This window comes from Triticum aestivum, chromosome 3D (assembly GCF_018294505.1).
Source record: "Triticum aestivum cultivar Chinese Spring chromosome 3D, IWGSC CS RefSeq v2.1, whole genome shotgun sequence".
NCBI lineage: Eukaryota > Viridiplantae > Streptophyta > Magnoliopsida > Poales > Poaceae > Triticum > Triticum aestivum.
Window position 1 is genome coordinate 529,556,029 of NC_057802.1, and position 26,096 is coordinate 529,582,124.

The 26,096-nt window shown below is 45.9% G+C and overlaps 1 protein-coding gene across 2 annotated transcripts; it reads left to right on the plus strand.

Annotated features, from left to right (window-relative positions):
• The first annotated feature begins 209 nt into the window (after positions 1 to 209).
• On the plus strand, positions 210 to 3,530 carry LOC123080260 (transcription factor bHLH77). Of its 2 annotated transcripts, none has more exons than XM_044503170.1 (8): positions 210 to 1,484; positions 1,593 to 1,805; positions 1,920 to 1,985; positions 2,139 to 2,207; positions 2,321 to 2,395; positions 2,499 to 2,738; positions 2,828 to 2,918; positions 3,020 to 3,530. In XM_044503170.1, the coding sequence occupies exons 1-8, from the start codon at positions 840 to 842 to the stop codon at positions 3,058 to 3,060; spliced, it is 1,440 nt and encodes a 479-aa protein (XP_044359105.1). In that variant the 5' UTR covers positions 210 to 839; the 3' UTR covers positions 3,061 to 3,530. The 2 variants fall into 2 exon arrangements, with proteins under 2 accessions (XP_044359105.1, XP_044359106.1); XM_044503171.1 differs by having other exon boundaries at positions 215 to 1,484; positions 3,023 to 3,530.
• The last annotated feature ends 22,566 nt before the right edge of the window (positions 3,531 to 26,096 follow it).

Below are 26,096 nucleotides of genomic sequence, written 5' to 3' on the forward strand. Positions count from 1 at the left end.
ATATTACTACCCATTGTGGCTAGTATCAGGGACCATCGCCTTCACCTCTCGACTGAAATGAAAACTTGGAAAATATCCCAGGCTCAGAAAAACAGGGCGCAAGCAACCGTAACACAATTTGTTTATCAGGTTCAGAAATTTCGCCATGTTTGTCCGTGCTGCTACTAGCACAGCATATCTTTATGTTCCCGTCATCATTCACCGAATGCAACGAATCGTCGTCAGTCACCGCCCTTTTAACCCCGCCCTCGGCGAGCTCTCTACGGTGCGGTGCTTCTTCCTCCCTGGTTTCATGGCAGGAAAGGGTGGGGCGGGGCGATGATGCCCATGGCCCGTCCAATTTGACCCATGCCATCCTGGACCTATATCAATATCATACACGCGCACATACTCTACCGCTCCCTCCCACAACCTCGTCCCGGCTTCTGCTTTTCGCTCGCCTGCGGTGGGAGCTTTTCGCTTTGGTTTAGGTGCTTCTTTCCCACCCCCCACTTTCTCCCCCTCTCCCTCCTTCAGTCGTGCGTTGTCACGCACACCAAAAGCTCCTGCCTTTGCCTTATCTCAGCACCACCCTGCTCGCCCGTAGTGGGATTTGGTGGGAGCTGCTCTCTGCTCTGCTCAACCTACTTGCCTCCCTCGCGCGCTTCTTTCTTCGCTCCATTCGTGTTGGTGCCGGGGGCCAGCGTCACTCTCGCCCCGTCACCGCACCGCACCGCACGCACGCACGGCGCTCCTCTCTTCCCTTCCCGGTGGGTGGGTGGGCTCCAAATCCGGGCGGTTTCTTGGGCGCGGCGAGCGGCGACGGATCTTTGCGGAATTCCGGCGGGGGAGGACGGGAGATGAACTGCGGCCCGCCGGACCAGCTGCCGCCGGCGACGGCGGGATTCCTCAACCTCAACTGGGACAGCTCCATGGACGCGTCCGCGGGGGGCCGCCCCTCGCCGGCCTCTGGCTCCGCGGCGGCCACCGAGGGGCTCGCGCTCCACGGGATCTCGCCGCGGCCGCAGCAGCACTACGGCGCCGGCACGCCGCTCGGCTCGCCCACCAAGCTCAACCTCTCCATGATGGGCCAGTACCGCCACCACAACCACCACTACCCGACGCCGCCGCCGCCGCAGGTGGGTGGCCTGCCCACCCTGGAGAACCTCATGCCCATGGCCTCCCTGGACCAGTTCCTCGCCGACCCGGGCTTCGCCGAGCGCGCCGCCAGGCTCTCCGGCTTCGACGCCCGCGGCGGCTACGGCGCCGGCCCGCCGCAATTCGGCCTCCCGGACGACGGCCCCGTCGGCGCGCTCAAGGAGCTGGAGCTCGGGAGCGCCCGGGACGACTCGTCGGTGTCCGATCCGGCGTCGGCCGGCGCGGGGATGGCGCTCAAGGGCGCCTCCGACGGCAATGCGAGGAAGCGGAAGGCCGCCGGCGGCAGCAAGGGGAAGGGCAAGGACGCCTCCGTGTCCACCACCTCCGCCAAGGATCTCCTCGCCAAGGTACGCCGCGCGCGAACAGAATTCCGCTCATTTACGCTTGAGTGACACGCCGGAGCGAGCGATAGACGTCGATCTCACCCGACGAGCACCACCGTCGTCGCCGTGCAGGAGGACTCGGCGTCGAAGCGCTGCAAGTCCACGTCCATGGAGGACGCCGAGGAGAATTCCGGCAAGGGGAAGGCCGCGCAGAGCAGCAGCGAGAACGGCGGGAGGAAGCAGGGCAAGGACGGCGCCTCCAAGCTCCCGGAGCCGCCCAAGGACTTCATCCACGTCCGGGCCCGGCGCGGCGAGGCCACGGACAGCCATAGCCTGGCCGAGAGGGTACAATTCCCGGCCTCTTCTCTCGCCTGCATTCCTGGCCGAGAGGACTGATGATCATTTTCATGGTAGACTAGAATTCATTTCTCATGCTCTGCTTTCCCTTCTCCTGCGCAGGTGAGAAGAGAGAAGATCAGCCAGCGGATGAAGCTGCTGCAGGACCTCGTGCCCGGCTGCAACAAGGTAGAGTAACTATTACTGCATACAATTCTGCACTTATCATTTCGCAGTTGTTGTCACCTCACTGGAGTGAGGGAGTACCTCATTAGGTTCAGACTTCATAGCTCGCTGGGTGTGCCCAGATTTGAAACCCGGAAAAATGTTTGCCTGTTTCAGGTGGTGGGCAAGGCCGTCATGCTCGACGAGATCATAAACTACGTGCAGTCGCTGCAGCGGCAAGTCGAGGTACACAAATATACACCGATACACGCCCATTGTCAACCAAAAACAGATGCAGAAACCCCACGAATTGCCATCTTGAACTAACTTATGCCGTTCTTCTCAACTTTTGCTTGCAGTTTCTGTCCATGAAGCTGGCCACGGTGAACCCGCAGCTGGACTTCAACAACCTGCCCAGCCTCCTCGCCAAAGATGTGAGGACAAAGCATCTACCATATGCATGCATGCATGCATGCTCCCATTGCCGCATCAGGCGCCTCCTTCCTCTCTGACTGATTTCGCTTCTGATGATCGCAGATGCAGCAGCAGTCATGTGGGCAGCTGCAGCAGGGCTCGTCGCATTTCCCGCTGGATGCGTCGGGCGCGCCGCTCCCCTACATGGGCCAGGGGAGCGGCGACCCTCTCGGCTGCGGCATGTCCGACGGCGGCGGCATGGGCGACGATCAGGGCGCCATGCACCCGGTGGACCAGGCCTTCTGCCGGCCCATGGGTTCCTCGCAGCAGCAGCAGCACTTCCTCAGCGACGCCGCCTCTCAGGTATGTCCTGAGCTCGCGCCATGTTTCGTATGGAGCCTGCTGACATTGTTCAGGATGATGATCGGTTTGTGATGGTTGCAAACGTGCAGGTTGGGGCTTTCTGGCAAGATCTGCAGAGCGTGGTTCAGATGGACATGGGGCAGAGCCAGGAGATCGCCACTTCTTCCAACAGCTACGACGGTGAGTGCAAATCCAGTTTCAGCCTGAATTATGAAAATTCACATCACTTTCATTCAACCAGCTCACCAAAGATTCGGATGCTAAATTTGTTCCCTGTCTAGCAGGTTCGTTGCAGACGGTCCACATGAAAATGGAGCTTTGACATCACCGCCGGGGAAGAAGCTCGATCCGACCGGAATCCTCGACGACGACGACGACGCCCGCTGTACATAGGGAGAAGCAAAGCCAGTCAGCCGGGCAAGCTTGCCATCGATCCACCCATGGAAGCACTCTGAGATTCAACCTAGCAGTGTCTTACTGTAGCTTCTAATTTCCATCCATGAGTCCCTTCCGGTGTAATGATTCTTTTGAACAAGAAAGGGAACCCGGCCGTGCAACAGTAGCGCAGGCTAGCTCTACGTATCATCATCATCATCATCTCCTTTCTTCTTGTGCTAAGCTAGGAGCAAGATCGATGGGTACATAGCGCTGCGCGGTACATGAATCCTTGCTATCCATTCTCCCTCAAATGAGAGGGGATTGCATTGAAGATGTGTAATAGTATCATTTGTATTGCCATTATATATAATATAATATGTCTGCAGCCTATAATTATAAATACCATTATTAATATGCTTGATTGTGTTGCCCTGCCCACTGTGAGTGAATGATTGGCATCTCACATCTGGTTTCCTGCATCAACCATGCTAATCTAATCACGCTGGCGATGATGGTGATAATGAGTGAGCTCGTAGTAGTACAAAACTGTTCTTCTCTGGTTGTGTTGCCACTTGGAGAAGGTGAGGGGCAAAGGGAGTGAGAGAAAGGACATGGACAGAAGGAACAAGCAAGGTGTTGATTTGGGATTTGTGGGTGCCTTTTTAGCTGTTGGAATCGGACGGATGAGCAGCCGGGCCCGGAGACAGGGACAGCACTGGCTATGGCTGGCTGGGTTGCCGATGACGATGAGGACTCCGTATCTGTAGGAGCCTCGCCCTCGCCCTCGCCGGCCCCATCACTACGAGCAAAGTAAAGACGGTGGAGACTGATTCTACCAAGGCGTACATCAGACAGGCAGCGCAGCGCCATTCACTGCGTCTGCGTCTGCGTTTGCTTGCTCCTGTTCATGTGCGGCCGCTGCCTCAGTTAAAAAGAGATCACCACATTTATAACGCGGATCAGAGCAGTGCAGAGCAGATCAGATCAGTTCTCTCTCTCTCTCTCTCTCTGTGACTCTCTCGTCGACGACGATGGCCAATGTATTTCGCTGTCAAAAACATCGCCGTCGGCCTCGTCGTGTCCAAGTCATCCAGGCTGTCTGTGATCACGCTCGCAGCTCAGAGACGGGATCTGTCTGTCCCGGACGGACGATCCTTGTCAAACCACACTGTGTGCGCTGTGCTGTGGACTCCGATCCGAATCATGGCTAACCGGGACGCCGGAAGCCGGATCATGGAGGTGATGGCGGGAGCAGTGATCGCTGCTCGCTAATTACTCCACGCACTGGCGCTGCGATGCGATGCGATGCAGGCGTACATGGCACTCTACGCCCAGATTTTTTGGTAGTCTTGATCATGGCTGGCAATGCAAGAGCAAGACACAATTAATTGCCAGGAGAGCAGGACGATGCGCTACAGTTTACGGCATGATGCGTGCTCGTGGCTCGTTCGGACGGGGCGTGAAAGGAGGCAATGCGTGATCTCGCAGATTTGGCAAGGTCCGTCGTGACTCGTGAGCCAACACGTACGTAGTACTCAGAAGCCCTTTTCTTATACTGCTGCTGCTGCTGCTACTACTCTGATGATGAATGGCGTGGCGAGGTAAGTGTTACTTCATTGCCATTGCACGGCCGATCGGATTTGGCGCTGCGTGTGTGCGTTGCTCGTGATCATGAATGGAGTGGGCACACTAGTATATACTACCTCCGTCTTTAAGTATAAGTCTTTTTAGAGATTTTCCTAGAGACTGCATACGGATGTATATAGGCATATTTTAGAGTTTAGATTCACTCGTTCGATGTCGTATGTAATCTATATTGAAATCTCTAAAAAACTTGTATTTAGAAACGGAGGGAGTACTTATCTTGGTTATTCTTCATGTTAAACTGTATATTGTTAGGATATAGGAGTCTGTTAATATTTGTACTTATCTCCTGTAACTACCTGTAATATGTGCCCTAGCTGCACCCATATAAATACATCCCAAGGCCATCATGTTGGGTGCGCCGATCCAATCTTCTTCTCCTCTGTTTCACATGGTATCAGGCCTACCCGCTTGATCGCATCATGGGCTCTCCTACAGCTTCCGCTTCCTCCTCCTCTGCCCTAACCATGCTCTCCCTGCCCGCCGCCTTCAATGGGCCGCCGGCCTCTGCCGTTCCCCCTCCCTCCGCTAGCCTTATCACCGCCAAGCTCACCACCTCCAATTTCCCCCTCTGGAAGGCTCAAGTTCTTCCCCCTCTGCGCATAGCTGGCGCCACGGGCTACATCGATGGCACTCTCCCAGCTCCCTCCAAGCTTCTGGATCCCGATGACAAGGGGGTGCGCGCCCCCAATCCGGAGTACGCCACCTGGTTCCGCCAGGACCAGATCGTCCTCAGCTACCTCCTTGCCTCTATCTCTGATGAGGTGTTGCAGCAAGTGCATCAGCTGGAGACCTCTCGTGCCATCTGGTCTCATGTCGAGGAGATGTACACCATCCACTGCCGCGCCAGCATCGTCCAGATCAAGATGGACATGGCGGTCTTCAGGAAAGGAACCCTTTCCATGGCGGACTACTTCGCCAAGGTCCGCGCCAACGCCGATCAGCTTGCAGCTGTCGGCCGCCCCATGCGCGATGAGGACATCATCACCGCCGTCATCACTGGCCTCGACAGCGACTACGAGCCTCTCATCACCGCGTACACTACTCGTCCCGAGGGCATGACGCTTGGTGAGTTCTACTCCCACGCGATTTCCTTCGAACGGCGCCGCGAGTAGAACGCTGCTCGTCTTCATCTTCAGCATGGCGGCTCCTCCGTCAACTACGTCACCCGGGACTCCAACGGCAACACCAACAACTCCAATCGGGGCAAGGGCAACTACCGCGGCAAGGGCCGCGGCAACTCTGGAGATCGCGGCGGCTACAACAACAATTCTCGTGGCGGCGATCGCGGGAACCGCGGTGGCGGCGGCTCGCGCCAACAAGGCGACTTTGGCGGCAATCGTGGCGGTGATCGCGGTGACTACGGTGACCGCAACGATAACCGCGTTCAGTGTCAGCTCTGCCGCGGTCCTGGGCACTACGCCTGGGAGTGCGGTCAGCGCTACAACCATGCGTTCCAACCGCAACAATCCAAGATGGCCGACCTTGCTGCTGCGTCTCCTCCTTCCATCCTAGGTGACCCGGCTTGGTTCACTGACACCGGGGCCACGGACCACATCACCGGAGATCTGGATCGCCTCACAATCCGGGAGAAGTATCCAGGCAGAGATCACATCCACACAGCTGACGGATCAGGTTTGCACATAGCTCATCGTGGTCATGCAATTCTTCCTACTCCTTCTGCTAATCTTCAACTTCGCAATATCTTGCATGTCCCTAACGCTGACAAAAACCTTCTCTCTGTCAATCGCCTTGCTGTTGATAATCATGCTTATCTAAAGTATTATCCTACTCATTTTCTTATGAAGGATTTGATCACCAAGAGGGTTCTACTTCAAGGCAGATGTGAAAATGGGCTTTACCCCATTCGGCCATCATCTCATCATGCTCTGTCTTTGGTTAGGTTGTCAACAGAAGATTGGCACGCACGGCTTGGCCACCCTTCCACTCAAGTCGTTCAGCATGTTTTATCATCCAATAAACTAGCTTCTTCTAGTCGGTCTATGACCCATGTGTGTAATGCATGTCAACAAGGCAAAGCACACCAGCTTCCTTTTCCTAGATCCTCGAGTGTTTCTTCCTTCCCTTTAGAACTTATTTTTTCGGATGTGTGGGGACCTGCCAAAACATCATCTGTGGGTTCCAGTACTATGTCTCATTTATCGATGATTATAGTAAATTTGTGTGGATTTATCTTCTCAAGAGAAAATGTGATGTGTTTGATGTTTTTCGTGACTTCCTTGCTCATGTTGAACGCCTTTTATCCCGCAAGATTTTATGTGTTCAATCCGACTGGGGTGGGGCGTACGAGAAGCTTAGCAACATGTTTTTTCGTCAACTTGGCATTATGCATCATTTATCTTGCCCACACACACACCAGCAAAATGGTTTTGCCGAAAGGAAGCACCGTCATATTGTTGACATGGGGCTCTCTTTACTATCACATGCGTCTATGCCGCTACGGTTTTGGGATGAGGCCTATCTCTCCACATGCTATCTTATTAATCGTCTACCTAGTTGTGTCATTGGCAACCTTAGTCCTATGGAAAAACTGTTCAACACCAAACCAGACTACACGTTGCTTCGTACGTTTTGTTGCGCATGCTGGCCCAACATGCGTCCCTACAACACACACAAACTTGCCTTTCGATCCCAACAATGTGTGTTCGTTGGCTACAACATTCGCCACAAAGGGTATAAATGTCTTCATCTACCCACGGCTCGTGTTTATATCTCTAGAGATGTCACATTCGATGAAAAAGTTTTTCCTTTTGCCAACCCGTCTGCCTCTCCCATACCACCTCGCGTTGCCGAACAAACCATCCTTTTATTCCCGCATGACCACATGAACTATGGTATATCTGCTCTATCTTCTAACCTGGATGCAGGGTCTCCTCCGGCACAGAAGATCCCAGGTGTGCCAGGCGCAGGATCCGGAGCTGATCCGGCCTCGGACCGCGCAGCCGCGCCAGACAGCGACAGCGACGCGCCAGGCGACCGTGGGGAGGCGCCCCACCCGTTGGCCCATGTGGCGGCCTTAGATGGCCCGGTCGCCATCCCGCGCGCCCTGTCCCCCTCAGTGGCGGGGCCCGCCACTGGCCCGGCTCCCTCCGCGCCCGACTCGCCACGGGCTGCTGGCCACGTGCCTGGCAGTCAGGCGGTGGGCCGGCCCGGCTCCGCGACAGGCGTGCCTGCGACGCCTGTTCCCTCCTCGGGATCGCCGCCAGATTCTCCTGCTGCGACTGCTGGCGACACGGGATCCCAGGAGGATCCGATTCCCTCCTCGGCTGCTGCTCCCGGATCCTCTGCTCCGGCACCTCCTGCCCATGCAATGGTCACGCGCACACGTGATCATACTCGCAAACTTGCTCATCGTACGGATGGTACTGTCAACTATGATCCGTCCCGCCATGCGTTCCTGGTCTCCAGGGAACCTCGTGACCACCGTGAGGCCATGGCATCTCCTGCTTGGCGTGCTGCTATGCAGTTAGAGATTGATGCTCTTCGCCACAATGGTACGTGGACCTTAGTTCGACCACCACCGCATGTCAACGTAATCGACTGCAAATGGGTTTTCAAAGTGAAGTACAAGGCTGATGGCACCGTTGATCGTCACAAGGCCCGTCTTGTCGCAAAAGGGTTCAAGCAACGCTATGGTCTTGATTATGATGACACGTTCAGTCCAGTGGTTAAACTGGTTACTGTTCGTATGGTTCTTTCCATTGCCGTCTCTCGAGGTTGGTGTCTTCGCCAGTTGGATGTTCAGAATGCTTTTCTTCATGGCGTTCTTCAGGAACAGGTGTATATGTGCCAACCTCCTGGGTTTGTGGATCTTGTTGCCCCTCGGTCTCTGTGCAAGTTGAGCAAAGCTATCTATGGACTTAAATAGGCCCCCAGAGCCTGGTATTCCCGGTTAAGCTCACGTCTACTTCAGCTTGGTTTTGTGGACTCTAAAGCAGATACATCTCTGTTCATTTTTCATCATGGCGGTGTCACCATGTTTATGCTCGTCTATGTGGATGGCGTCATTGTGGCCAGCTCATCACCTACTGCAACGACCAAGTTACTTGCTTATCTACATGCCACGTTTGCGCTCAAGGATCTTGGTCCCTTGCATTTCTTCCTTGGAGTTGAGGTGAAGTCGTCACCACGGGGGATTGTGCTCTCTCAACAGAAGTACATTGGTGACATTCTTCACCGTGCTAATATGGAAAATTGTAAAGTCTCCACCACTCCCATGTCCTCAAGTGAGAAGATCAGCAAAGATAGTGGGGCACCTCTCTCTCAGGATGACAGTACTACATACCGTAGTCTGGTTGGAGCCCTTCAGTACTTGACGTTGACCAGGCCGGATATTTCCTTTGTTGTGAATCGTGTTTGTCAGTTCCTTCATGCACCTACGACTGTCCATTTTTCAGCAGCTAAAAGGATCTTGAGGTATCTCAAGTATACTCGTGGTATGAGTCTGTCCATCCGCAAGTCACTATCAACGGTGTTGAGTTGCTTCTCTGACGCAGACTGAGCTGGATGCAGTGATGATCGCAGGTCCACAGGAGGGTTTGCTGTCTTTCTTGGTCCCAACCTTGTCTCTTGGAGCTCACGGAAGCAGGCCACTGTCTCACGATCCAGCACGGAGTCTGAGTACAAGGCACTTGCCAATGGCATAGCTGAGATCATCTGGATACAATCAGTTCTTGGAGAACTTGGAGTGTTTATGCCACGACCTCCCATATTGTGGTGTGATAACCTAGGCGCCACTTATTTGTCTGCAAATCCAGTGTTTCATGCCAGGACCAAGCATATCGAGGTGGATTTCTATTTTGTTTGTGAGAAAGTCGCAACCAAAGCATTGGATGTTAAGTTCATCTCTTCCAAGGAACAGGTTACTGACATCTTCACCAAACCATTAGCTGAGGCACCGTTTGTCTAAAATAGATACAATCCGAATCTTCGCGAAGGAAGTTCAGATTGAGCGGGGATGTTAAACTGTATATTGTTAGGATATAGGAGTCTGTTAATATTTGTACTTATCTCCTGTAACTACCTGTAATCTGTGCCCTAGTTGCACCCATATAAATACATCCCAAGGCCACCATATTGGGTGCACCGATCCAATCTTCTTCTCCTCTGTTTCACACTTCGTCCTATTCTTTTCCTTTTGCAAGGGACGTGCATGCCAGATTGGAGCTGTGAGGCGTATAATGATGCCATATCAGCTTCGAGGCCAAGGCTATAGAGTGCGTCACCTTCACAGACAAAAAGTTGTGAATTAGAGAGAGGAGAGCCGAGGCGATGACATGACGCCCGCGGCAACCTCGAGGTCAAACGTTTCACTGCCATCGGGTGGGGAGCTCCTCTTAATTTGGTTTCCAAGGACGATGGGCGTTGCTTGGTGGTAATGATGCTAGCATGGCTATGGCGACACGTTTGCGTGTTGCCATCAGGCTGGTCATAGTGGGAATAACTTAGCAGGTAACATAGCACATTGCAAGACAAATTTGTTTATGTGACACGTAGTTATTGAGGAGAATGTTTATCTTGGTACTCATATTAAAATGGCTGTATGCATCTCTGGTTGGTGCAGAGTCCGGGAAGTGAAATTCTCCCCCATTTTCTTTTACATATCTAGGAAATTAAGGTTCCCTTGCGTATCAAGATTTTCATGTGGTTTGTTCACAAGCAAGTGATCCTCACCAAAGATAATTTAATAAAGCGACGCCAGGTAGGTAGTGCACAATGTTGTTTTTGTGATCATGATGAAACAATACAACACCTATTCATAGATTGCCCTCTTGCGAAATTACTTTGGCGATCGGTTCATATAGCCTTTAACATTATTCCTCCAATTAGCATTGCAGCGTTATTTGGAACCTGGCTAGCTGGAGTAGATCATATTACTGCGTCTCGTATTCGGATTGGAATATGTGCGCTTATTTGGGCTATATGGAATTGCAGAAATGATATAATTTTTAACAGACAACATACTTTAAATTTCTTGCAGATCATCTTCAGGGCTACGGCATGGATCCGTACGTAGTCCTTACTCACTCCTATGGACTCCAGGGAGCCTTTGGTTACTGGGTGCACCCAGTGGGAGATGGTAGCACGGGCTATACTCAACCGGTTTGGATGGCGGTCTCATAATAGGATAGGCGTCTAGTGTTCTAGTCCTATTTATCCTGCCGGTTGTGGCAATGAGTTTCCCTTTTTATTTTTGCTCCATTTGCGAGCTGTAATGGAGCTAAGACTTTGTTTTATTCATACTGTTTAATAATATGGTCGCATGCATCTTTCAGATGCAGAGGCTGGGGGTGAGCCTCCTTTTCAAAAAAAAAAGTTATTGAGGAGAGAGGTGCTTGGAGTAACATAATATGTTACTGTAACATAACACACCTCAAAGCAAAATGAGCCTACAATTTAATAAATGCAATCATCTATGATACTATACTTGTATGTTACTTTGCACCATGAAGGTACTGCTCGTCCTAGTTTATTAGTCCCCTTTGTAATCTGTGCCAAATTTTGATCAAAGATTTAACTAACAGAATATTAATGCATGTCAAAAGAATTATATCATTGGATTCGTATTTGAACATAGTTTTTAATGATATAATTTTTGGTGACATGGATGAACATGTTGTTAGTTAAATTAATGATCAAAATTTGGCACGGAATACAATGAGGACCAATAGACCAGGACGGAGGTAGTAGTAACAAAGACTAGTGCCATATGCATGATACGAGTCTAAATTACTCCCCACTATGACTAGCCTCATCCCACCCCAGTTTTTGCTGCTGTCGTGCAACCATCGTAGCCAAGATCAAGTAGAAAGGGCACCCTCGAATTACGCGATGAACGGTATAGACCGACCGTTTGAAAACAAGATACTACTCCAGTACTAGTGTTTATATTAGGTCCTGGTTACGGCTGGACTCAGAGTTCACCACGGAATTACCTCTTGTAGGATCGAAAGTATGTCTAGAGGGGGGGGGGTGATTAGACTACTTGACCAATTAAAAATCTATTATTTTCCCTATTTTAGTTGTGGGCAGATTTTAGCAATTATGACAAGTCAAGCATTCAACCTACACATGCAACTCTAAGAGTATAGCAGCGGAAAGTAAAAGATTGCATATGAAGATAAAGGGATGGGTTTGAAGAAGGCAAATGCAATGGAGACACGGAGATTTTTGGCGTGGTTCCGATAGGTGGTGCTATCGTACGCCCACGTTGATGGAGACTTGAACCCACGAAGGGTAATGGTTGCGCGAGTCCACGGAGGGCTCCACCCACGAAGCTTCCATGAAGAAGCAACCTTGTCTATCCCACCATGGCCATCGCCCACGAAGGACTTGTCTCACTCGGGTAGATCTTCACGAAGTAGGCGATCTCCTTGCTCTTACAAACTTCTTGGTTCAACTTCACATCATGTCGGAGGCTCCCAAGTGACACCTAACCAATCTAGGAGACACCGCTCTCCAAAAGGTAATAGACGGTGTGTTGATGATGAACTCCTTGCTCTTGTGCTTCAAATGATAGTCTCCCCAACACTCAACTCTCTCTCACAGATTTGGCTATGGTGGAAGAAGGATTTGAGTGGAAAGCAACTTGGGGAAGGCTAGAAATCAAGGTTCAAATGGTTGGAATGGAATCTCTTAATCTTAACACATGAGTAGGTGGCTCTCTCTCAGAAAATGGATGGTGGAAGTGGTGACACGTTCTGATGGCTCTCTCCAATTAGGGGGTGGAGGGGTATATATAGCCTCCACACAAAATCCAACCGTTACACACTTTTGGTCCATCTCGGTGGCACCGATTGTGAAACTCGGTGGCACCGATTAGTAAAAAAATATGAACATTAAGAATCTCGGTGGGACCGACTGGAACAACTCGGTGGGACCGATGTGCAAGGGCTTAGGGCAAACTTCATCTAGTTGGCGCCGATTGCATCAACTCGGTGGGACCGAAGTGAATCAATAAGCAACATAGAATCTTTCAAGCTAACTCGGTGAGACCGAAATAACTACAACAAGTCACAGGGAGTTTGCAAGGCCATCTCGGTGAGATCGAGATCCGTATCGGTGTGACCGAATCGTTAGGGTTTCTGGCAGTGGCTATGTCAATACGAACTCGGTGGCTCCGGGTAGGATATATCGGTGGGGCTTGAGTTTGAAATTAGGGTTTGGACATATTTGGAAGGAGAAAGTGGCTAAGGGTTTTGGAGCAATATCACTAAGCACTTGAGCAAGTAGACCATTAAGCAACACCTCATCCCTTTTTAATAGTATTGGCTTTCCTATGGACTCAATGTGATCTTGGATCACTAAAATATAAATAGAGAGTCTTGAGATTTTGCCAATCCTTATCCTTATCATTTTGAGGGGTCCACATCTCTTGTCCATGCCTTGCCAATCATTGAACATCCTGAAATATTTATCTTGAATGGATATTAGTTCAATAAGCTATATCTTGTTATGAATTACCAAAACCACCCAGGGATTAGCTGCATTTTCAATCTCCCCTTTTTGGTAATTGATGACAATATATATATATCAAAGCTTCGACAAATGATTAAATGAATGAAATCTTCGTCGCTTTAAGAAGTATGTGATAAGAAAGAGCTCCCCCTAAATTTGTGCATTATTAAAAAAATTACGTTTGAATGCAAATGCACAATCGATTAGGATCATGGGTCACTCTTCCATGTCACATACATCTTGGTGGAGGGCACAAAATGATATGAGTGAAATAACATGCATGCATCACCAAGGACATAAGTGGATGATCATACACAAGTAATCATACAGATAAGCATTAAGCACACATTAAGCAAAGTATGCTCAACCTCACAACCAAACATAGTATAACACAAGCATAAAAACGATCAAGTAGCACGAATCAAACAGACAAAGTAGCAACGGGCAATAAAAACCAACAAGCAAAAGAGCGAGACACTCTCACTCTCTCTCGAAGCCTATGATCTATACATTTTCTCCCCCTTTGGCAACAAGTTACCAAAAAGCTTGAAAAGATATAGAGCTATACGTCTCTCTAGTCACGATCCCCTGGAGCTCCTGAAGGTGTCTTCTGGCTTGTGGCTCCGGTGTGAGTAGAAGTCGTAGAGAGAACTGCGTCTGCAAATGCTTTAGAAGATGTCTGCTAAACTTGTGGCACAGATACTGGAGGTGGTACTGGAGCAGTGGCGGCAGGTGCAAAAAGAGTGGTCCTTGTGTCTGCAACTGGCACGACAGAAGATCTAGTTGCCCTCGGCATAGACTGAAACCGGTCAGTAGTGGGGTGCTCAGCTCCATCCTCGGCATCATCTCGAAGCTTCTCCACAATAGACTGGATCTATGTGACCTTGACATCTAGGTTGTACATCTTGTCCTCCACAATCCGCTCTAAGCTCTCCTGGTTCTTGGCCAAGTTGGCCAGACTTCGCTCAATCCTCAGTGTTGCTTTCAGCAGATATGTCATTTGGTCTTTCTTTGTCTTGAGATTTGCTATTGGGGCATTGGGTGCAGTGGCTTCCTTTGCTGCATTTGCTGCTGCTGCTGCCTGAGCCTTCTCTAGTCTCAACTGATGTAGGGTGTGAAGGATCCATCACCACCACATTGTCCTCGAACTCTAGCTAACGAGGAAGGTGCTCATGATCAAGTAGATATGTCTTCATCCCAACTTGGGAGTTGATGAGCATCTGAATGTGTGGAGCATATCCACAAGATCTCTTCTGGTCAGCAGCTGTCCTCTTGACCGTCTCAACAATCAAACTCATAACTTTGAACTTTTGTGAAATGGAACAAATTGATGGAGTGGCCACGTATCATCTTGTCATCTCCAAACTTGGGAAAAAGAGTATGCCTCAAGATAGTGTTGGTTGTGTCCAACCCAGCAAGCAAGTGCTTCACATGACCAAGTTTATGACCCTCAAGATCCCTCGGAGGGATTTCCTTATACATGTTGGCCATTGAGTTGTGCTCCATCCGGGGCTTCCCGTACACATCAACATCGTTTTCCTCCTCCTCCTCCGGAGCACCAATAAGAGCAGCCCACTCAGAGATTGATGACTGGTATCGGTGTCCCTTAGTCATCCATACAATATTTCCATCCGGATAAAAGTGTGATGTGGAATAGAATTGCATGATCATCTCATCATTCCACTTGGTGAGCTTCTGACCAACAAACTTGGAAACTCTGGTACTCTTGAGACTCTCATGAATGTGGGGAAAATAATCTTCATTTGCATCAATGTATTTCCAGTCCACCCACTTCATGTCACTGACGATGGGCTTCTTATCAAGCAAAAAGTCTCGTAGAAATCTTATTGTTCATGGGTGTGAAAGCGGTAGTCACATGCTGTCCTCCTCCTGACTGAATATGGATCCACTTTTCTCCACTCTCGTAGACTCTTGTCTTTCCTGAGCTTCATGTTCTCAGCAACAGGATGAGCATTATCATGATTTGGGATCTTGGGCTTCAATTTTCTGAGCACTAGTGGCTCCTCATCAACCGCAACTTCAGGCACTGGGGCATCTTCTTCTTAGCAGCTGAAATATTTCTTGTAGACCTCTTTGGTGCAGAAACCTTGGGCTTTGAATTTGGCTTGGAGGGAGCAAGAGCTGACTTCGTAGCATCTGCCATGAGTTTCTGTGTTTTAGATGGAGGTGCAGCAGGTTCTTCCTCCTCCTCCTCATCTTCCCTCATGGAAGGCTTGCCAATCACTGTAGCAATAGTTTTACTAGCCCTCTTCTTCCTCGTACCTGCAGTAGCTTATTCACCACTTGACTCCTCCACTGTGAAAGTCATGGTTTCCTTTGGAGCTCAAGCTTTGTCAGATTTGGTCTTGGGAACTTTTCTGACTGCTGCCCTGTCCTTTGCACTTAGCTTAGTACTAGCTGCAGAGCCATACTATTTCCTCAGAACTGCTTTCCTCTTGGAAGTGGCCTCATCTGCTGATAACCCACAAGTATAGGGGATCATTTGTTGCCTTTGTTTGATAAATAAATGTCGAACCCAACAAGGAGCCAAAGGTAGAACAAATATTCCCTCAAGTTCTATCGACCACCGATACAACTCTACGCACACTTAACATTTGCTTTGCCTAAAACAAGTATGAAACTATTTTGTAGGTGTGATGCTAGAACTACTTTGCAAGAATAAAAATACGAGTAAATTGCAAGATAATAAAAGTAGCAGTTTAGTAGAGAGCTTTTGTCACACAAGAAAGTTATTTGTCCCTAGGTGATCGATAACTAAACCGATAATCATTGTTGCAATTTTATATGAGGGAGAGGCATGATCTAACATACTTTCCGTACTTGGATCATATGCACTTATGACTGGAACTCTAGCAAGCATCCGCAACTACCAATATCATTAAGGTAAAACCCAACCATAGCATTAAGTATCAAGTCCTCTTTATCACATACGCAACAACCCCCTTACTCGGGTTTGTGCTTCTGTCACTCATGCCACCCACCATAAAAGAATCATGAACATATTGCAACACCCTACAGCAGGGATCCCTCACGTTTGCGCGATACGGAGGGCACCATAGGACAACACCAAAATAAAATATACAACTCATACCAATTATGGTCATCAATTAACCCATAGGACAAAACAGGTCTACTCAAACATCATAGGATAACCACATATCATTGGATAATAATATATAGTGTTGAGCACCATGTTTAAGTAGAGAATTGCAGCGGGAATAGAGAGGTGACACCGCTGCATAGAGGGGAAGAAAGTTGGTGTTTACGGTAGCAAGGTTGTTGATGTAGATCACCGTGACGGTCCTAGCCCCCGCGGCACTGCGGTGCCACCGAGAGAGAGGGGGAGAGAGCCCCCTCCTCCTTCTTCTTCCTTGGCCTCCCCCTAGATGGTAGGAGGGTTTCACCTCTGGTCCATGGACTCCATGGAGGCGGAGGGGCGAGAGCCCCTCCGAGATTGGATATCTCTCTCTCTGTTATCTTCTGTTTCGCGTTCCTGTTTTCTGGCAAAAACCATTTCTTATATTCCTAGAGATCCGTAACTTCGATTGTGCCGAAATTTTAACACGATTTTTTCCATATATAAGCTTCCTTGCGCCCGACGTAGAGCCCCAACTGACTTACGGGGTGCCCACAAGGCACTACCGCGCGCCAGGGGGCTGGGCCGCACCCTGGTGTCTTGTGGAAGCCGTGGGCCTCAGTTTGCGTTGATTCCACGTCCCAAAAATCACATTTATTCCAAAATAATTCTCTGTAAATTTTTATTGCATTTGGACTTTGTTTGATATGGATATTCTGTGAAACAAAAAAACATGCAACAAACATGAATTGGCACTAGGCACTAGATCAATATGTTAGTCATAAAAATAATATAAAATGTTGCCAAAAGTATATAAAAGTTGTATAATATTGGCATGGAACAATAAAAAATTATAGATACGACGGAGACGTATCAGCATCCCAAGCTTAATTCCTGCTCGTCCTCGAGTAGGTAAATGAAAAAAAGATAATTTTTATGTGGAAGGCTACCTAGCATAATCTTGATCATATATCTAATCATGGCATAAATATTAAGACACGATTGATTCAAATCAATAGTTTGTAATTTGACATAAAGACATCAATACTCAGGCATGCCCATCAATTGATACCAATGCGAGGAGTAGGGATTGATGCAAATCTTTAGTCTTGATAATTTTTATGTGGAAGGCTACCTAGCATAATCTTCAAAAATATCAATGCTAAAGAACCCTATCCCTACAAAATCATATAGTCTTGTCATGCTCCATCTTCTTAACACAAATTATTTATCATGCACAACCCGACGACAAGCTTAGAAATTGGTTCATATTTTTTACGCACTTCAGCTTTTTCAACCCCCATGCAATACATGAGCGCAAGCCATGGACATAGCACTATTGGTGGAATATTAATAGAGTATGATGATAGGGGTAAACATAGAGAAGACAAAAAGGTAAGAAAGTCTCACATCGGCGCGGTTAATCAACGGGCTATAGAGATGCCCATCAATTGATACCAATGCGAGAAGTAGGGATTGCCATGCAACGGATGCACTAAGAACTATAAGTGTATGAAATCTCAAACTAAAAACTAAGTGGGTGTGCATCTAACTCTATAATGAAAAATTCTCACTAGTATATGAAAGTGGCAACATAGGAGACTCTCTATATGAAAAACATGGTGCTACTTTGAAGCACAAGTGTGGAATTAGCATGCCCCTTCTCTCTTTTTCTCTCATTTTTTCCTTTTTTTTCTTGGGCTCTTTTTGGCCTCACTTTTTCTTTTTTTTCTTTTTGTCCGGAGTCTCATCCCGACTTGTGGGGGAATCATAGTTTCCATCATCCTTTCCTCATTGGGACATGCTCTAATAACGAATAATGATTATCATCATACTTCTATTTGCTTACAACTCAATACCTAGAACAAAGTATAACTCTATATGAATGCCTCTGGCAGTGTACTAGGATGTGCAATGATCTAGCGTAGCAAGGATATCAAAAAACGGACAAGCCATGAAAAATATCATGTTAGCTATCTTATGATCATGGAAAGCAATATGACAATGAATGCTCAAGTCATCAAAACGGAAGCGGTGGAAGTTGCATGGCAATATATCTCGGAATGGCTATGGAAATGCCATAATAGGTAGGTATGGTGGTTGTTTTGAGGAAGATATAATAAGGCTTGTGTGTGATAGAGCATATCATATCACGGGGTTTGGATGCACCGGCGAAGTTTGCACCACGTCTCGAGGTGAGAAAGGGCAATGCTCGGTACCGAAGACGCTAGCAGATGTGGAAAGGTAAGAGTGCGTATAATCCATGGACTCACATTAGTCATAAAGAACTCATATACTTATTGCGAAAGTTTATTAGCCCTCGAAGTAAAGTACTACTACGCATGCCCCTAGGGGGATAGATTGGTAGGAAAAGACCATCACTCGTCCCCGACCGCCACTCATAAGGAAGACAATCAATAATAAATCGTGCTCCAACTTCTTAGCATAACGAGAGACTATATGTGCATGCTTCGGGAATCACAAACTTTAACACCAATATTCCTACTAACCACAACCGTTTACTAGTACCTCCCACATATTATCATCTCTATATCGCAAAACTATTGCAAGGAATCAAAAACATCATATTCAGTGATCCACAAGTTTTATGTAGGAATTTATGACTAACCATGCAATTGACCAATTCCTGTTGACTCTCTAAATAGATATAAGTGAAGCATGAGAGCTTAATTCTTTCTACAAAGACCATGCTCTAATAAATATAAGTGAAGCAAAAGAGCATTCTACAAATATCGGTTTTCTATATGTAGAGAAACAGGTAATCCAAACTTCAAATGGTATAAGTGAAGCACGTGAAGCATTCTATAAAGCCATACTCAAATGATATAAGTGAAGTGCAATGAGCATTCTATAAATCAACCATGGACTATCTCATACCAGCATGGAGCATAAAAGAAAAGTGAAAACTAAACACAAAAGACACTATAAGATTCACGCATATCACGTGAACGAAACGAAAACCAAAACATACCGATACTTGTTGAAGAAAGATGGATGCCTTCTGGGGCATCCCCAAGCTTAGACGCTTGAACTCTTGCCTCTCGTCCTTCTCCTCATATCGAGACCTCCTCGATCTTTGAACACTTCACCCACACAAAACTTAACAGAAAACTCAGTGAGGTTCGTTAGTATAATAATGCTAATCACTACTTTAAGTACTGTTGAAAACCCATTCATATTTTTTTTGCATTATAGCTATTGTGTTATAACTTCTCCATGGCTTATACCACCGATACAATCGATATTTTCATCAAAACAAGCAAAAAAATGCATCAAAAACATAATCTGTCAAAAAACGGGATAGACTGTAGTAATCTGAACATTGACCATACTTCTGTAACTCCAAAAATTCTGAAAAATTAGTACAAAATAAACAATTTGTATAGCAGTACTGTGTAAAAATTTCAGAAAAGATTCACGCACTACAGCCAAAGTTTCTGTTTTTGCACCACACATACCAATAAGCAATCTAATCATCCTAAAGGAAAATCTTGGCACATTATTTTTATAATACAATTGATTTGTACAAGGGAATAATTATTTTTGTTGAAAATTTTATGTAATTCAAGATTCACAAAGTTTCCATGGGCATGAACAAAGTTCAAGGCATGCTCCCACTTCCACGGTGCTCGTCTTTCTCACTTTCACTTTTCTTTTTGAAAAGTTTTAAGTTCCCCTCTATATTTTTTTATGTTTAAACTTTATAAAAGAACACAACATAAGTAAATGACTCTCTAAAACTTCTGGGTTGTCTCCCTGGCAGCACTTTCTTTGAATCCATTAAGCTAGGCATAAAGTGCTCAAGTAATGGATCCACCCGGATCCCAAGGTATATCAAAGCCAATTTTAATCATTAGATGAGCATGCTCGTCTCTCACTTTCGCTTTTCTTTTTGTGAAGTTCTAAGGTTCCCCCCTATATTTTTTTAAACTATATAAAAGCACTCAACAGAAAGAAATGACTCTCTAAAACTTCCGGGTTGTCTCCCTGGCAGCACTTTCTTTAAAGCCATTAAGCTAGGCATAAAGTGCCCAAGTAGTGAATCCACCCGGATCCCAAGGTATATCAAAGCCGATTTGAATCAACAATGATTTGGCATTTAGTAGTGAGCACAAAGCAACATATATCAAGCAATGACGAAGTCTAACTCTCTTCCTATGCATCAGCATGTCATAAAAGAACAATTCATGCACATCAAGTAAAAGCCAATACATAGCATAAACAGTTTCTTGCAATTTTATGGTGTTGGAATCATAGAGAGGCGGAGATGTAGTTCCTCTCTCATAATAATTTCAATTAGGAGTAGTAAGAACATGCATATTATATTCATCAAAATTATCATGTGTGATAGTAAAACGCAACCCATCATTATAATCCTTAATAAGTGCAAACTTCTCCGATTTAGTGTAGTTTGGAGAATTCAAAAAGATAATAGGGCTATCATGTGTGGGTGCAATGGAAAAAATTTCATTCCTAACATAAGGAATTATAGCAAGTTCATCTGCATAAGCATCATTCAAATTGGCATCTTGGCCACAAGCATAGCAAGCATCGAGTTCATCAAAAAGGGATATTTCAAAAGAATCAATGGGATCATAACATTCATCCTTCGGTAAGCATGAAGGGAGATTAAACATTGTATGAGTTGAAGAGTTACTCTCATTAGAAGGTGGGCACGGGTAGCTAATCCGCTCTTCCTCCTTTTGTTCTTCGCTCTCCTCCTCATCTTTTTCATCCAATGAGCTCACAGTTTCATCAATTTCTTCTTCCATAGACTCCTGCAAAATATTAGTATCTTCTTGGACAACGGAGGAGTCCTCAATATATGGTTTAACATAAGCATTAGAAGCATAACTTTCATAGAAATATTTAAGTATGACAAAATTTTCATATTTGTAAAGAGTAATATCATACTTTTCAATCAAAGAAGCAATTTCGGAGGCACCGCTAAAAGAAACAAATTCTTTAATTTGTTCAACATCATAGTAATTATAAACACCCTTGGCATGAGAATATAAAATTCCATTATCCTTAAAATCACATTGGAAGGGAAGGTGTTTTTTAGGGTCTTTAGAACAACAGGTAAAATCATATATTTCGCATAAATTCAAAGCATAACAATACAAATTATTAATATGATGCCATAAAAGTTCCCATTTTTGAGGTAAGCGGTGTCACACAAAATAAGCATGCTCATTCAATGATTTTCCCTCAACTAAGCTAGTTGAGTTTTCAGCACGACCACAAATGGATCAAAGATGATCCAAGTAGAAAGCTTCAACAGTATGATAGATTTTGGGTGGTTCTTCAACCATTGGTTTAGCAGGTACAACTATTTTTTGGTATTTTATGGTTCCTACCCATAACTAAAGATAGAAAACAAGAGCACAAAATAAAAACTATTTAGTGATAAAGCAAACAAGCACACACGAGAATAATCACCCCACGCTATTGATCCCTGGCAACGGCGCCAGAAAAAGGTCTTGATAACCCACAAGTTTTGTAGCCTTTTTCGACAAATAAGAGTGTCGAACCCAATGAGGAGCTAAAGGTAGAACAAATATTGCCTCAAGTTTTATCAACCACTGATACAACTCTACGCACACTTAACGTTTGCTTTACCTAAAACAAGTATGAAACTATTTTGTAGGTGTGATGCTAGAACTACTTTGCAAGAATAAAACTACGAGTAAATTGCAAGATAATAAAAGTAGTAGTTTAGTAGAAAGCTTTTGTCACACAAGAAAGTTATTTGTCCCTAGATGATCGATAAATAAACCGGTAATCATTGTTGCAATTTTATATGAGGAAGAGGCATGAGCTAACATACTTTCCGTACTTGGATCATATGCACTTATGATTGGAACTCTAGCAAGCATCCGCAAATACCAAAGATCATTAAGGTAAAACCCAACCATAGCATTAAGTATCAAGTCCTCTTTATCCCATACGCAACAACCCCCTTACTTGGGTATGTGCTTCTCTCACTCACGCCACCCACCATAAAAGAATCATGAACGTATTGCAACACCCTACAGCAGGGACCCCTCACGTTTGCGCTACACGAAGGGCACCATAGGACAACACTAAAATAAAATATACAACTCATACCAATACTGATCATCAATTAACCCATTGGACAAAATAGATCTACTCAAACATCATAGGATAACCACATATCATTGGATAATAATATATAGTGTTGAGCACCATGTTTAAGTAGAGAATTGTAGCGGGAATAGAGAGTTTACACCGCTGCATAGAGGGGAAGAAAGTTGGTGTTGACGGTAGAAAGGTTGTTGATGTAGATCGCCGTCACGATCCTAGCCCCGGCGGCACTCCGGCGCCACCGGGAGAGAGGGGGAGAGAGCCCCCTCCTTCTTCTTCTTCCTTGCCCCCCCTAGATGAGAGGAGGGTTTCCCCTCTGGTCCATGGCCTCCATGGCGGTGGAGGGCCAAGAGCCCCTCCGAGATTGGATCTCTCTCTCTCTCTCTCTCTCTCTCTCCCTCTCTCTCTCTCTCCGTGTTATCTTCAGTTTCACGTTCCTGTTTTCTGGCCGAAAACCGTTTCCTATATTCCCAGCGATTCGTAATTCCAATTGCGCTGAAATTTTAACACGATTATTTTCCGGATATAAGCTTCCTTGCACCATAAGTAGAGACCCAACCGACTTACGGAGTGCCCACAAGGCACCACCGCGCGCCACGGTGTTGGGCCACGCCCTGATGTCTTGTGGAGGCTGTGGGCCTCCGTTTGCGTTGATTCCACCTCCCAAAAATCACATTTATTCCAAAATAATTCTTCGTAAATTTTTATTGCATTTGGACTTCATTTGATATGGATATTCTGGGAAACAAAAAACATGCAACAAACAGGAACTGACACTAGGCAATGGATCAATATGTTAGTCCCAAAAAATAATATAAGATGTTGCCAAAAGTGTATAAAAGTTGTATAATATTGGCATGGAACAATACAAAATTATAGATATGACGGAGACGTATCAGCATCCCCAAGCTTAATTCCTGCTCGTCCTCGAGTAGGTAAATGATAAAAAAGATAATTTTTGATGTGGAATGCTACATAGCATAATCTTGATCATATATCTAATCATGTCATGAATATTAAGCACGAGTGATTCAAAGCAATAGTCTATAATTTGACATAAAGACATCAATACTCAGGCATCCCAACAAACAATCATGTCTTTCAAAATACCAATGCTAAAGAATGCCATCCCTACAAAATCATATAGTCTTGTCATGCTCCATCTTCTTAACACAAAGTATTTATCATGCACAACCCCGTTGACAAACCGAGCAATTGGTTCATAATTTTTACGCACTTCAGCCTTTTCAAACCCCATGCAATACATGAGCGCAAGCCATGGGCATAGCACTATGGGTGGAATAGAGTATGATGATAGGGGTTGATACGTCTCCAACGTATCAATAATTTATGAAGTATTCATGCCATGTTTACAACAATTTTATATTGTTTTGGTATGATTTGATTAGAACTAACCCGGATTGACGTTGTTTTCAGCAGAACTACCGTGGTGTCATTTTTTGTGCAGAAATAAAAGTTCCCGAAATGGGCTGAAAATTTACGGTGATTTTTATGGACCAAAAGAGACCCCTGAAGCACCAGAGCTGGGCATGGAATTGGACGAGGGAGCCACAAGCCTGGGGGGCGCACCCCCCGAGCTTGTGGGCCCCTGGGGCACCCCCTTGACGTGAGACCGACGCCAAAAATTCTTATAAATACCAAACCCCCCTGAAAAGAAACCTAGATGAGAAGTTTGGCCGCCGCAAGCCTTTGTAGCCACGAAAAACCAATCGGGACCCCGTTCCGGCACCATGCAGGAGGGGGAAATCATCACCGGAGGCCATCTTCATCATCCCAGCAGTCTCCATGATGAGGAGGGAGTAGTTCACCCTCGAGGCCGAGGGTATGCACCAGTAGCTATGTGTTTAATCTCTCTCTCTCGTGTTCTTGATTTGGGACGATCTTGATGTACCGCGAGCTTTGTTAATACAGTTGGATCATGTGGTGTTTCCCCCTTCTATCTTGTTGTGATGAATTGAGTGTCTACCTTTGAGGTTTCACTATTATTGGATTGAATACTTTTATGGATTTGAGACACTTGATGTATGTCTTGCATGTGGATACCCTGGTGACAATGGGGTGTTCTATTGATTCACTTGATGTATGTTTTGGCACTCAACTTGCGGATTCCCGAGGTGACATTGGGGTAATCTATGCATAGGGGTTGATGCACGTTTTCGTCCTTGTTTCTCCACTGGGGTAATCTTGGGGCACTCTTTGAAGTTCTTCGTGTTGGGTTGAATATTATGAATCTGAAGTTGTTTGATGCATATCGTATAATTGATCCACAGATACTTATGGTAAAATAGGAGTATCTAGGTGACATTAGTTCTTTGTGTTTTCATATGGTGTTATTTTAGTACGAACTCTAGGGATGTTCGTGACACTTATAGGGATGTCTCAATAGATTGATCGGAAAGGATAACTTTGAGGTGGTTTCATACCCTACAACAATTTCATCTTATGTTCTTCGCTAGATAAGAACTTTGGAGTGATTATTTGTTGCACATTGAGGGATTGTTATATGATTCAACTATGCTAGCACTGTTGAGAGATTGCACTAGTGAAAGTATGAACCCCAGGCCTTGTTTTCAAGCACTGCAATGCCGTTTTTGCTCACTTTTGTTACTTGCTACCTTGCTATTTTTATATTTTCAGATTACAAAAATCTATATCTACTATCCATACTACACTTGTATCACCATCTCTTCACCAAACTAGTGCACCTATATAATTTACCATGGATTTGGTGTGTTGGGGGACACAAGAGACTCTTTGTTATTTGGTTGTAGGGTTGTTTGAGAGAGACCATCTTCATCCTAGGCCTCCCACGGATTGATAAACCTTAGGTCATCCACTTGAGGTAAATTTGCTATTGTCCTACAAAAATCTGCGCTTGGAGGCCCAACACGAGTCTACAAGAAGATAGATTGCGTAGTAGATATCAGGGGTAAACATAGATAAGACAAAAAAGTAAGAAAGTCTCACATCGACGCGGCTAATCAACGGTCTATGGAGATTCCCATCAATTGATATCAATGTGAGGCAAAGGGATTGCCATGCAACGGATGCACTAAGAGCTATAAGTGTATGAAAGCTCAAACTGAAAACTAAGTGGGTGTTCATCTAACTCTATAATGAAAAATTCCCACTAGTATATGAAAGTGACAACATAGGAGACTCTCTATATGAAAAAATCGGTGCTACTTTGAAGCACAAGTGTGGAATTAGCATTCCCCTTCTCTCTTTCTCTCTCATTTTTTCTTCTTTTTTCTTTTTTTTCTTGGGCTCTTTTTAGCCTCACTTTTTTTTCTTTTTTTTCTTTTTTCCTTTTTTTTTCTTTTTTTCCTTTTTGTCCAAAGTCTCATCCTGACTCGTGGGGGAATTATAGTTTCCGTCATCCTTTCCTCATTGGGACATGCTCTAATAATGAATAATGATGATCATCACACTTCTATTTACTTACAACTCGATACCTAGAGCAAAGTATGACTCTATATGAATGCCTCTGGCAGTGTACTAGGATGTGCAATGATCTAGCATAGCAAGGATATCAAAAAACGAACAAGCCATGAAAATATCATGCTAGCTATCTTATGATCATGGAAAGCAATATGACAATGAAAGCTCAA

Bases quoted from the DNA above. Each gene is read 5' to 3' on its own strand.
- LOC123080260 (XM_044503170.1), top strand. From the start codon at position 840: ATGAACTGCGGCCCGCCGGACCAGCTGCCGCCGGCGACGGCGGGATTC. The intron at 1,806-1,919 runs GTACAATTCCCG...TCTCCTGCGCAG, and splicing joins GCCATAGCCTGGCCGAGAGG to GTGAGAAGAGAGAAGATCAG. The intron at 2,919-3,019 runs GTGAGTGCAAAT...TTCCCTGTCTAG, and splicing joins TTCTTCCAACAGCTACGACG to CAGGTTCGTTGCAGACGGTC.